At 42.4% G+C, this 14,010-nt stretch overlaps 1 protein-coding gene across 1 annotated transcript in view; it reads right to left on the bottom strand.

Annotated features, from left to right (window-relative positions):
* LOC116520165 (neurexin-2-like) overlaps positions 1-14,010 on the bottom strand; it is a 275,896-nt gene that overhangs the window by 190,447 nt on the left and 71,439 nt on the right. The window contains exon 3 of the mRNA XM_032234316.1: positions 10,165-10,182. Coding sequence (XP_032090207.1) covers positions 10,165-10,182 — 18 coding nt within the window. The remainder of the gene's footprint in view (positions 1-10,164; positions 10,183-14,010) is intronic.

Raw genomic sequence — 14,010 nt, 5'->3', positions numbered from 1 at the left:
ACGCATGGTGGGAAGCGTGCGTAGGGAGTGCTTGCATTGCACGTTGGGGTCTTGCGCAGTACCTCTGCCCTGTTTTGGGCCTGGAGGGCCTCCTGCCCCAACCTGGAAGCCAAAACGGGGTGCGGGGGCACCCTGTGATGTCCCTTCATGCCCCGTTTTGGGCCTGGAAGCCTGCTGCACCAATTTGGAAGCAGAAACGGGGCCAGGGGGAGTGGGTTGCATGCACGGGGGGGGGGCGTGGGAGCATGGGTGTTCACACGTGCATTGCATTATTGGTGTGGGCACGCGGGCACGCTGTCATGCATGCACGTACATGCTTTCAGCATGTGATGACAAAAACGTTAGTTATCACTGGTCTAGAGAAGCACCCAGCCAGCTTCCATTCCCCGTTTCCATTCCCCCTCCTTCCCACCCATTATCTGTAGATGTCAGCATTTAATGGGGATAGCTGGTCATTATTCAGCCAACGTGAAAAGAATTAATGGCTTTCCAGACATTTCTCCTCCCTGCGGTGTGGCTTCTCTGGCGTCACGGTAAATATATTAACAAACGTATTTATTCCTGCAAATCAATGCTGGCAGATGCATAAAAGGACAAGCACGGGAATAAATTAAAGAGATGAAGAGCAGGGCTGCTGCATTTCCGGGCGAGGAGAGCCACTGCCGGTCGGGCATCACCTTCCGCCCTCCCCTAGGATAGATCCTATCCTAGGGCTGTTTAATGCTGTGGGGCGTTTATTGTTGTTCCTTTATCAACTTCAAGACATAGAGGCTAACATAATCCAGTAACATTGCATTGCTAACTAGGGCATACAAGACCTTTGCCAGACCAATCCTCGAATACAGCTCGTCTGCCTGGAATCCACACTGTATATCGGACATTAATACGAGTGAGGGAGTCCAGAGGTATTTGACGAGAAGAGTCCTCCACTCCTCTGCTCACAACAGAATCCCTTACACCACCAGGCTCGAAATTTTGGGCTTGCACAACCTGGAACTACGCCGCCTACGGTCTGACTTAAGCGTAGTACACAAAATTATCTGCTACAACGTCCTACCTGTCAACGCTTCAGCTTCAACCGCAATAACACACGGACAAACAATTGATACAAACTCAAGGTAAACCGCTCCAAACTCGATTGCAGAAAATACGACTTCAGCAACAGAGAGGTCAACGCCTGGAATGCTCTACCTGACTCCGTTGTTACATCCTCAAACCCCCCACAGCTTCAACCTTAAACTGTCCACCGTGGACCTCACCTCATTCCTAAGAGGTCCTTAAAGGGGGCGTGCATAAGCGCACCAGCGTGACTTCCATCCCTGTCCTACTGTCCCCATTTATTTGTATTCATTTCCTTCGTCCCTGTCCATGTCTATATTTATACCTGCTATTTTGTACATGTTTGACAAACTAATAAATAGAAATAAACGTGTTCCCAAATCCTTCTGACCACAGGGTGGAGAAGGCCGACTCAAATAAATAAAATAAACCTCCGCTGTTGGATCCTTTGGTCTACGGTTCCTGAGTTTTGATTAAAGCTGAGCCAACTGTTAGCTACCTCTTTTTAATCAATGTTTATGGGACACAGCAGGCAACTTACAACAGTTCACTTAGTGACCATTCAAAGTCACAACATTATTGGGGGGAAATGACTGAATACCATTTTTTCACATTTACAACCATTGCGGCATCCCTGTGGCCATGTCACACAGCCATAGGAGCCGAGGTGGCGCAGTGGTGAGGGTGCAGTACTGCAGGCCACTTCAGCTGACTGTTATCTGCAGTTCAGCGGTTCAAATCTCACCGGCTCAAGGTTGACTCAGCCTTCCATCCTTCCGAGGTGGGTGAAATGAGGACCCAGACTGTGGGGGCGATATGCTGACTCTGTAAACCGCTTAGAGAGGGCTGAAAGCCCTATGAAGCGGTATATAAGTCTAACTGCTATTGCTATTGCTATGTCATCGTGACAAAAGAAATCATATTTATGACGGTTGAACTGTCCCAGGGTTACGTGATAACCCTTTTGTGGCCTTCTGACAAGCAAAGTCAATGGGGAAATTACAATCATTTTAACAACCGTGTTAATAATTGAACAACTGCAGTGATTCACTTAACAACTGTGGCAAGAAAGGCCATAACACAGGGCAAAACTCATTTAACAACTGCCTTGTTTAGAAACAGAAAGTTTGGGCTCAATTTTGGCCGTAAGTTGAGGACTACCTGTACATTGAGGCTGATGAATTTTTTCCCCCCTAACCCTGACCTTAACAAGCGGGTTACTAACTTAAACCACTGCTGTGATTCACTTCCCAATTCTGGCAAGAAAAGTCGTAAAGTGGGGCAAAACTCATTTAACAAATGTTCTGCTTAGCGACATAAACTTTGAGCTGAATTGTCATCGTAGATTGAGGACTCTGTATTCTATGACATTAGAATGCCTCCCCCAAATTGGGTTTACGTTGACTTCATGAAAAGTTTTTAGGCGGCCGCTTAATTTTTTTTAAGAGTTAAGGGCTTCTTATTTTTTAATCCATTCTGACTCTTGCAAAAAATTCAGCACTAAGGTTGACTTAAGGCGTTCGCCTGATGGAGTTGATGTTTTGTTCCATAAACCAAAATTTACCGAAATCAATATTTCCAGTTCCATCCTGAACCCAAAGTCGCAACTGGTATATCAGATTTCATTTCTCTTGGTTCACAGCCCTTTAGCGCCTCTGTTCACAAAACAGATGTAAGCTCAACAACACAGGATCAACTGTAGAGAGCTTCAGGTTTCTAGGTTCTATCCTATCTCAAGACCTGAAATGGACACTTAACATCAAAAACGTCATCAAAAAAGCACAAGGAAGAATGTTTTTTCTGCACCAACTCAGGAAGCTCAAACTGCCCAAGGAGCTGCTGATTCTGTTCTACAGAGGAAGGATGGAGTCTGTCCTCTGCACCTCCATCACCGTCTGGTTTGGCTCTGCAACCCAACAAGACAGACAGAGACTTCAGAGGAGAATCAGAACGGCAGAAAAAACAACATGGCTACCAACCTGCCTTCCATTGAGGACCTGAACACTGTAGGAGTCAAAAAGAGGGCTGGGGAAATATCTACAGACCCTTCGCATCCTGGACATCAATTGTTTCAACTCCGACCCTCAAAACGGCGCTATAGAGCACACTGCACACCAGAACAACTAGACACAAGGACAGTTTTTTCCCAAATGCCATCACTCTGCTAAACAATTAATCCCCACAACACTGTCAATAATTTACCAAGACTCTATTACTATTATTCTTCTCTTCTTTCCTAGTATCTGTCTCTTTCCACTTATGACTATAGCCATGTTGCTTGTATCTTTACAATTTATATTGTTTTTATTTGTCTCCTAGTACAATTTGATTGCTTATTAGTAACCTATGACTATTACTAAGTGCAGAGGTGGGTTGCCAATTTTTTTGCTACCGTTTCGGGAGTGTTCCAACACGCGCGATGCTTCTGCGCATGTGCAGAAGCGTCCAGGAGGGTGGGCGGAGCCTCCTGCCGCTGCTACTACTAGTTCAGCCGATCTGGGCCAAACCAGCAGCAACCCACCACTAACTAAGTGTTGCATCTTATGATTCTTGATGAATGTATTTTATTTTTCTTTATGTACACTGAGAGCATATGCACCAAAGACAAATTCCTTGTGTGTCCAACCACACTTGGCCAATAAAGAATTCTATTCTATTTCTATTTCTATTTCTATTTCTATTTCTATTATTTCTATTTCTATTATTTCTATTTCTGTTTCTATTTCTATTCCTATTCCTATTCTATATCTATTTCTATTCCTATTCTGTTTCTATTCTATTCCTATTCTATTTCTATTCTATTCTATTCTATTCTATTCTATTCTATTCCTATTCCTATTCCATTTCTATTTCTATTCCTATTCCTATTCTATATCTATTTCTATTTCTATTCCTATTCTATTCCTATTCTATTCCTATTCTATTTCTATTTCTATTCTATTCTATTCTATTCCTATTCTATTTCTATTCCTATTCTATATCTATATCTATATCTATTTCTATATCTATTTCTATATCTATTTCTATATCTATATCTATTTCTATTTCTATTTCTATTCCTATTCTATTCCTATTCTATTTCTATTCTATTCTATTCTACTATTCCTATTCCTATTCTATTTCTATTCTATTTCTATTCTATTCTATTCCTATTCTATATCTATTTCTATTCTATTTCTATTTCTATTCTATTCCTATTCTATATCTATTTCTATTTCTCTTCTCTTCTATTCCTATTCTTCTATTCCTATTTCTATTTCTATTTCTATTTCTATTTCTATTCAATTCTATTCCATTCTATTCCATTCTATTTCTATTTCTATTCCGTTGGTAAAAGAACGTGGAAGTACAGTATTTGCCCACCAAACAAGTTGCTGAACATACTAAGCCCCTCTGCACAAGCTTAGCGTGTTGCACAAATCTTTTCCAGACTCGGTTAAGCATGGTGTGTGACAACAACCTCTAAGGTGCCCCCAAATTGCAATTTTTAATGGAACTGAAGGGAAGGAAAATGAAAGACACGGGCCGTAATCATATCAACGGCATTTTAATAATTGAATGTGCATTCAACGTCAATGAAATCAAATTGAGTTTCTCTCCTGGACCCAACACTGCCTCATTCCACATTTGCTTTCTGGAGTGTAACTTCTGGCAGATGGTCTGGAAAAAGATGTCGCATGTCCCTTCCTCTAAGCCAAGGTTTCTCAGCCTTGGTAATCTGAGGATGGGTGGACTTCAACTCCAAAAATCCCCCACCCCTCTCAAAGCCCAGTGACTGGGGAATTCTGGGAGTTGAGGTCCCACATATCTCAAAGCCTGCAAGTTGGGGAATGCTGGGAATGGAAGCTCACCTGTTCTGACCCCCCTTCTTCACTCGTTCACAAATGACAATCAGACAGAACTTCAAAGGAAATATCTTTATCAGTCCTGGCTCAAGCTGGCTGCGAGCCCAAAATAAACATAGATAAAGTCTCTGGCAAAAAGGTTACGCAGCAAAATGCAAAAACAAAACTCTTACAGCAAACCAGGTTTTCAGGAAGCAAAACCACTTATCCAAGTGTCCCTTTGAATCAGGTTTACAGAAAGCAAATCACTCATCCAAGTGCCTCTCACGAACAACGAACCACAACCGATGAACGATGAACCACGAACGAACGTTGACTTCTGCAACTAAGGCATGGCACCATCCGTCTTTTATCTGCAGAAGATGACACTAACGAGCAACAGCTGCTCATTATTCCTGCATCCCGACTCAACTCACAACAAACTTCTGCTGAGTCACAACACTCACCCATCTTAAAGCAGGCTGGCTGGGGAATTCTGGGAGTGGAAGTCCACATGTCTCGAAGCCAGCTGCCTGGGGAATCCTGGGAGTTGGAATCCACCCATCTTCAAATTGCCAAGGTCGAGAAACACTAGTCCTCCATTCCTATCCTTCTCTAAGCCCTTATGATCTATTTCTACCCATTCTCTAGGCTTCTGTCCATCCTTCATAGTGATCTTTCTCCTTCTTACCTGCAATTCCAGGAATTCAAAGCCCAAAGGAACCTAATTTCCACTGTGGAGAGATGGGATTTTGAGCATGGGGGCTGTGGGCGCTCTCACAAAATGGCTGTCAGGCCTGTAGTCGCCTTTTCTTTGAGATCCTTAGCCTGCCACACTTCTATTATTCTACTATGCATTTTCTGCTGTGGGAAAATGGGAGTGGGGATTGTAGGAGTGAGATGCTATGTATCCATAACAACATTCTTTCTAGGAAGCCAAGGTCATCTTAATAAATTGGAACTTTATAAACTGGAGCAATACTTTGCCTTGGACTCTGATTTACTTTTAGATGCTATTTGGATCCCTGACAATGGCTAGCATCACACACACACACACACACACACACACACACACGACAAATTGTAAAACACAGGTGCCATCTAGCTTGCCCACAGTGCTCTTTATCAAGCACTTTAGCTTGGTTTTTTCTTCTTTTTTCTGAATACCCTGTTTCCCCCAAAAAATAAGACCTCCCCGGATAATAAGCCCAATCGGGCTTTTGAACGCATGCGCTAAAATAAACCCTCCCCTGAAAATAAGCCCTCCCCAAAAATATTGCAACACATCCAGCAGGCATGAGGTGACCACTCCTGCCGGCTCCTGCACCTCAAAAAAATAAGAAGACCTCCCCGAAAATAAGGCCAAGCGCTAATTTTGGAGGGGGTCAAAAGAAAATAAGACCCTGTCTTATTTTTGGGAAAACATGGTAGGTGGGCAGACTGTGGGTTCCCCTGGCCACACACAGCCCGGGAATACTCTTGGAAATAAAGGTAGTACAGAGCCAGATGCTTTTGTATTCAGCAGGAAAATGTCCCCTGTATGTGTATATATGTATGTATGTATGTGTGTGTGTATGTATGTATGAAATATATATATGTGTTGTATTTGTGCTGATAAATAAATAAAGGGAGACTAGCATAAATCTAGTTCAAGCTATTTAGCTCTCATCAGCTAGCCATACCCTTACTGGGATTCGAACCTGTGCTGTATTACATATTAGGCAGTTGTGTTAACCACTAAGCCACAAGGTTCTCCTCGTTTATCAGCTGAGCCAGGGAAATAGGTATGCATTTCCTTGTGGCTTAGTGGTTAACACAACTGCCTAATATGTAATACAGCACAGGTTCGAATCCCAGTAAGGGTATGGCTGGCTGATGAGAACTAAATAGCTTGAAATAGATCTATACTAGTCTCCCTTTATTTATTTATCAGCACAAATACAACACAAATGTAACAAAGGCAACAGTAAAAATATTGGCTTTCTGTCTGGATGGTCTCTTGTGATGAGCCGATAGACAGAGAAAGGAAGCAGTATGCCTCCTCCCATATTTGGGCATACCAGGGGTTGTGACACTAAATACATATTATATATATATATATATATATATATATACAGCCTAGGTGGTGAATCAGCCCACGCCAAGGATGATCCTGCTAACCAGGTGGAGAATTATCATCTGCGATCTAAGGTAAGGATTTGTATTCAAAGGATGTCTCGTCGGCTGCAGTTTGTAATTGTTCCCACCAGGGCCTTTTATGTCTCTCTTGCAAATTTGGGGATTTTTCAGAAATGAAGGCGGATGTGCTCTAGACTCAGATCAGGGAGATCCCCGCTGCAACTTGGATTTTCTCCTGGCCCATTGCCACTGCCAAAGTTGTCAATGAGTTTGCTGTGACCCCAGGGGAGCTTGCTCGAGATATACAGTGAGTCATTATATCACTCTGCTGAATTAAATCCCTTGTTTAATTAAACTTCAATGAAATTTAGCGCTGCTCTATCCGCACCCATGCAGAACACCTCCCGGGCTTCCCTTCGGGGCGCAGGATTTGGCAGGCCGTTGAACTAAACGAGGAAATCCCACCAAGGGGCAAGAAATATGACTTTCAAACAAAATATCTCTTCTATTTTCTCCTCTCTCTCTCTCTCTCTCTCTCTCTCTCTCTCTCTCTCTCTCTCTCTCTCTCTCTCTCTGTTTTTTTTAGCTGTTCTATTGAATAGCAGAATATTGCTAGGCTTCCCTTCTTTTGCATCATATGAATGTCCTTGTTAATTCTGAAGTTTCCATATTCTGTTAAAACATGGCAGATGCATAAAAAGAAAAAAAAATGACCCAAACATCCAACATTAAACAAATAAATAAACAAACATTTAAATCCACCCTGGCTGAATAAAAAATAAATTAAAAACCTGATACATTCTCCTCCCCTTACGTAAAGTAAAAGGTAAATGTTCCCTTGTACATACGTGCTAGTCGTTCCCAACTCTAGGGGGCGGTGCTCATCTCCGTTTCAAAGCCAAAGAGCCAGCACTGTCCGAAGATGTCTCTGTGGTCATGTGGCCGGCATGGCTCAATGCTGAAGGCGCATGGAACGCTGTTACCTTCCCACCAAAGTGATCCTTATTTTTCTACTTGCTTTTCAACTGCTAGGTTGTCAGAAGCTGGGACAAGTAATGGGAGCTCACTCCGTTACCCAGCGCTAGGGATTCAAACCGCCAAACTGCTGACTTTTTGTGATCGACAAGCTCAGGGTTTTAGCCACTGAGCCACCACATTCCTTTTCCCCTTGCATAAGGGGTCTGTAAATATTATAAACTTTCCCATCTTTATTTAACAAGAAAACTACATCGTATAAACAAATATTTCAGATGAGGTCTCTATCTAATAATCGAATTGACCCAACATCTAATCTATACATAAAGCAAAAGAATTTGTTTTCTTTTTTGTTATTGTTGTTACTGCTAGATGCATGTTTTTTTCTGTTTTATTTTTCTGTTTTGTATTTAATCCTATTGATAAAATGTTATAAATATATACATGAAAGAAACATAACTGCATGTACAAGTAATCCTCAAGTTTTTTGTACTTGTGCCAGAACCCCTGAAACACTTCCAGGTTGAAAGAATTAGCTCCTTCCACGTCCCCAACAGGCGCTGGAGTGAAGAACGGGAGCTCAACTGCTCCCCGTGGCAGTTTTCGGATCTCAAGCATGAGCTTGCTAGTCTTCCGCCCAGCTTTCCAACCCCTTGAGTTGCCGTGCTCCTTAGTCCTCACGTTACAACTACAATTGGGACCAGAATTTCCTGTTAAGTGAGTCGTGCCTGATTTTACAACCTCTTTTTTGCCATGGTTGTTAAGCAAATCACTGCAAGTTGTTCAGTTAAGCAAGTAGTTTAGTTTACTTTATTGTCATTGCACACCGTACCACGAAATTAAATGCCCTCTTCAGTGTGCATTAAAACTATAAAAATAAAAAGACATCCTTTAAACTCTGTACAACTGAACTGAAAACTCTGATATTGCATTAAAATTACATTATACAGTAGAATTCAATATAGTTACTGCCCTAGGATAGAAGTTGTTTTTCAGCCCCTGTTTTTATTATCCTGTACCGGCTGCCAGATGGTAATAGTTCAAAAAAAAAAGGGGGGTGCCCAGGATGAGATGGATCTTTAAGGATGTTTTGAACTCTCTGAAGGCAGCGGGAGCTATAGAGCTCTTCCAAAGAGGGTGGGGGGGCAACCCATGATCCTCTGGGCCATGACTTCGACCCTCTGGAGCACTCTCCTATCTGCCCCTGTGCAATTGGCAAACAATACACAGGGGCAGTTAGTTAAAATACTCTTTGGTGCAGCGGTAGAAGGTCACCAGCAATTTTCCGTTCAATTGTTGTTTTCTGAGAAGTCTCAGATAATATAATCCCTGCTGGGCCCTTTTGACCAGTGCTGCAATGTGAGTTACCCCAGGTCAGGTCCTCTTTTTATGACAACATCCAGAAACTTAAAACTGACCACTTGCTGCTCTCGGTCTCTGTTGATTAAGCAAGGGCTGTGCGTCCGATCTATTCCTCCTGTAGTCCACTATAAGCTCCTTGGTCTTCTTGGGGTTAAGGACCAAGTTATGGTCTCCACAATAGTCGTTAAGTGAAACCGCCGAACTGCCGATCTTTCTGATCGACAATTTCGGCGTCCTTAGCCACTGAGCCACCGCATCCCTAACAAATGTTTTTCCTAAATGAACAACTGCAGAGATTCATTTGACAACGGTGGCAAGAAAGTTCGTAAAATGGTAAAACCCACGTTAACGTCTGTCTCGCTTAGCCACAGAAATTTTGGGCCCCATTGTGGTCGTAGGTCGAGGACTACCTGGTCCTGTACCTGGAGGGTGGAGAGAACATTATGGGAAGCGCTAGATGCAATCAAAGGTTCCCCCAGTGAAGGATGAAATGCAAATCCTCACTTTCCCCAAAGTTCTCCTGTGAAGTCAAACTTGTAAAGGGACTTTCATCATATGCAAATAACAAGGGGGGAAATAATTCAAAGACGAACCCACGCACCCCTTCCCCGTACCCAGAGGCCACCACGTAGACAGCGAATCCAAAGCGGGAGAAGATGTGAAACAACACACACACACATACCCACAAGCCCTATTTCCAAGGGGAGAGGGAGAAGCCTCTGCAACTCCCCCACAACCTTTGGCACCATCGCAAACCCTCCTGCCTCCCCCTCCCCACAAGCAAAATAACACACCTCCAAAGAAACGTCAGAGAAAACCTACTCACCTTCCATCGTGAGCTCTTCTGCCAGGAGGACGCACAAACGAAGGAAGCAGGTGAAGAAGAACGAGAGAGAAGGAAGGGGGGAAAGAAAGAAAAGTTAAGGTTAGAACAACTGATAATCCAGCAAAACGAGATGGGATGAGTGGAAGATCAAGGGCGTGAATTTAAAATGAAAGAAGGCAATTTCCCTTGGGATAAAGCCTGAAACTGAACCATATTATTGTGGCTGGTGGAGCTGGCAAGAGAGTCGGACAGTGAGGAGGTTGGGGAGGAACATGGGCCAGTCCTGGGGGTTGAGGAATGCTCAGACGAGGGATCTGCATCGGAGGCAGAGAGGCAGTCGTGGGTTTCAAAAAAATTTTAGAACCTCTTCTGTAAGTGTGGCCTGCTTTGTGGGAGTGGCTTGCTGGCCATGTGACTGGGTGGGAGTGGCTTGCCGGCCATGTGACCGGATGGGCGTGGCCAACTTGTAAAATGTGGTGAAACTCACTTAACAACGCTCCTGCTTAGCAACAAAAATGTTGGCTCAGGAACTCTGGCATTGAAGTGTCAAGTTACAAGACCCTCAGCACCCCTAACCCTTTAGAAAAAAAAACCCAGGGGTGTTCAAACTTGAAAGCTTTAAGACTTGTGGACTTCAACTCCCAGAATTCCTCCTCCAGTCATGTTGGCTCAGAAACTCTGGCATTGAAGTGTGCAAGTCTTAAAGCTGTCAAGTTATAAGACCCTCGCACCCCTAACCCTTTAGAAAAAAACCCCCAGGGATGTTCAAACTTGACAGCTTTAACATGCCAAATACATGCCAGTTGTCAAACACTCAGATTTTGATCATGTAAACTGCCAATGAAAGAAGACTCCAAGGCTTGAATTGAAGTTCCTCAAAGTCCCATTTTATTAGAGATGTCATCTTGGCACATCTGGAGAAACCCCAATCTGGAAGCTTCCAGGTTTTCCCCACCCCACAATTCGGGGTCCAAATTTAGAATGCAATATGAACCAAACCGTGATTTACATATTGTAGCTAAGTCATCATGAGTTATTTAATTTACTACCATGCCCATCATTCCTTGTTTATTTAACAAATTTATACGGCTGACCTTTTCACTCAATTTGATTCTGGGAGGTTTACAGCCAACCATTAAAACAATAACCCAACTGTTTAAAGAAAAATTAAAAAATAAAGTGAAAGAAAGGTGGTGGGAGAAGAACGTACATCTAATCTTAGATCCCCCTGGAGGAGGTTTGTAAACTATGGTTTCTAAACTGTGGTTTCTGCCCATAACTCTGATCAACTTTTTCTACCAACAAAACCAGAGCAATCTGTGAACCTTATCAATCCTCTGCATAAAATTTTTTTCCCTTTAAACCCGTCAAGGAGCTTTGGTGAAGGAGCTCTGAATACATGATGGAGGATAAATCAAATGAGAAAAACTGGGTGGAGATTTGTAGGGCTAGCAATAGCCACAGCCCTTAGTTATAGTTAGTTATAGTTATAGTTATAGTTATAGTTATAGTTATAGTTATAGTTATAGTTATAGTTATAGTTATAGTTATAGTTATAGTTATAGTTGTTATAGTTATAGTTATAGTTATAGTTATAGTTATAGTTATGTTATAGTTATAGTTATAGTTATAGTTATAGTTATAGTTATAGTTATAGTTATAGTTATAGTTATAGTTATAGTTATAGTTATAGTTATAGTTATAGTTATAGTTATAGTTATGTTATAGTTATGTTATAGTTATAGTTATAGTTATAGTTATAGTTATAGTTATAGTTATAGTTATAGTTATAGTTATAGTTATAGTTATAGTTATAGTTATAGTTATAGTTATAGTTATAGTTATAGTTATAGTTATAGTTATAGTTATAGTTATGTTATAGTTATAGTTATAGTTATAGTTATAGTTATGTTACAGTTATGTTAGTTATAGTTATAGTTATAGTTATAGTTATAGTTATAGTTATAGTTATAGTTATAGTTATAGTTATAGTTATAGTTATAGTTATAGTTATAGTTATAGTTATAGTTATAGTTATAGTTATAGTTATAGTTATAGTTATAGTTATAGTTATAGTTATAGTTATAGTTATAGTTGTTATAGTTAGTTATAGTTAGTTATAACTATAACTATATCCCGCTTCACAGTGCTTTCCAGCCCTCTCTAAGCGGTTTACAGAGTCAGCCTCTTGCCCCCCCCCCAAACAATCTAGGTCCTCGTTTTACCCGACTCGGAAGGACGGAAGGCTGAGTCGACCTTGAGCCTGGTGGGATTTGAACTGCCAAATTGCAGGCAGTGGGCAGGCAGCAGATCAGGTCTGGTGTGTCCTTCTTCCATCTATCAGGGTTTTAAGTAAGACCCCAACGAAAGAAGACTCCGAGGCTTGAGTTTCCCCAAAGTCCCATTTTATTAGAGATGACATCTTGGCACATCTGGGGAAACCCCAATCTGGAAGCTTCCAGGTTTTCCCCACCCAAATGAAAGTCCGAGTCCCTGCCCACCACCCACATGTCCATCCCATGGCCCAATCAGGCACTGTCTCAACTGGAGATGCCTCCAAGACATGCCCCTCCAAGTTATTTTGATTCTATATATCTCTCCCATGCTTCATATGATTCCCCCCCCTCCCATTTTCCGACAGTAGAAAATTGTGACAGGCCTGAAGGATGGCTTCCAGTTCTGAACTTAAACATGGAGATTCTATAATGGTCATAAGTGTGAGGAGGGCCAGTTGTAGGTCCCCTTGTTCAGCGCGGTTGCAACTTCAAATGGTCACTAAACCAATGTTTGAGGAATCAAAATCAGAACAGAGCTGGAAGGGACCTTGGAGATCTTTTAGTCCAGCCCATCTCCATCTCTGGTCCATCTCCAGCAGGAGATGCTATACAGTTTAGGACAAGTAGCTGTTTCAGTCTCTTCTTAAAAACCTCCAGTGATGGAGCAGCCACAACTTCTGGTGGCAAGCTGTTCCACTGGTTCATTGTCCTCCCTGCTAGGAACTTTCTTCTTAGTTCCAGGTTGCTTCTCCCCTTGATTAGTTTCTCTCCGTTGTTTCTTGTCCTGCCCTCTGGTGCTTTGGAGAATAACTTGACCCCCTCCTCTTTGTGGAAGCTCCTCCCCAAGTACTGGAAGACTGCTATTGTGTCACCCCTAATTCTTCTTTTCTTTAGACTAGCCAGATCCAAATCCTGCAACCATTCTTCATATGTTTTAGTCTCCAGGCCTTTCGTCATTTGCTCTTCTCTGAACTTTCTCCAAAGTCCCAACATCTATTTTTGTAATTTGGGGACCAAAACTGGATGCAATTATTCCTGGCGTGGCCTCACTCAGGCTTTATAAAGCAGTGACTAGTGGTCCAGATATCATTCTGGTTTCCTCTCCACCCATTTAAACAGGAGGCCTTTCGGAGACCCTTCCCAGGGTAGGCCCGATTAGGAAACGAGCTGGTTTGCTCTGGTTTCAAACGTTATTAATGGCATTTTGCTACCCCTCCAGCACTGTCCCTTGGGTAAGGATGAATCGGGCAGCATCGAAAACGCTGCCGCTTTTCTCATCGTAATGTGTCTGTGCTCAAGAGAATTCCGGCAGTTTATTTTAATTTCAACTTGCTATAACCCTTGGCTTGCCCATAAAAGGGGAAAAAAAGAGAGAGAAGAACTGGTTTCCCAACCCTTTGGAGCAAAAGGGTTCCCGAGCATGTGTAGACTGCCCCCTCTCTCTCTCTCTCTCTCTCTTTCTCTCTCTCTCTCTCTCTCTCTCCCTCCCTCCCTCCCTCCCTCCCTCCCTCCCTATCTATCTATCTATCATCTATCTATCTATCTATCTATCCTATCCTATCCTATCCTA

Source organism: Thamnophis elegans, chromosome 17, assembly GCF_009769535.1.
Source record: "Thamnophis elegans isolate rThaEle1 chromosome 17, rThaEle1.pri, whole genome shotgun sequence".
NCBI classification, from domain to species: Eukaryota; Metazoa; Chordata; class Lepidosauria; order Squamata; family Colubridae; genus Thamnophis; species Thamnophis elegans.
This window is presented reverse-complemented; position numbering and strand designations above follow the sequence as displayed.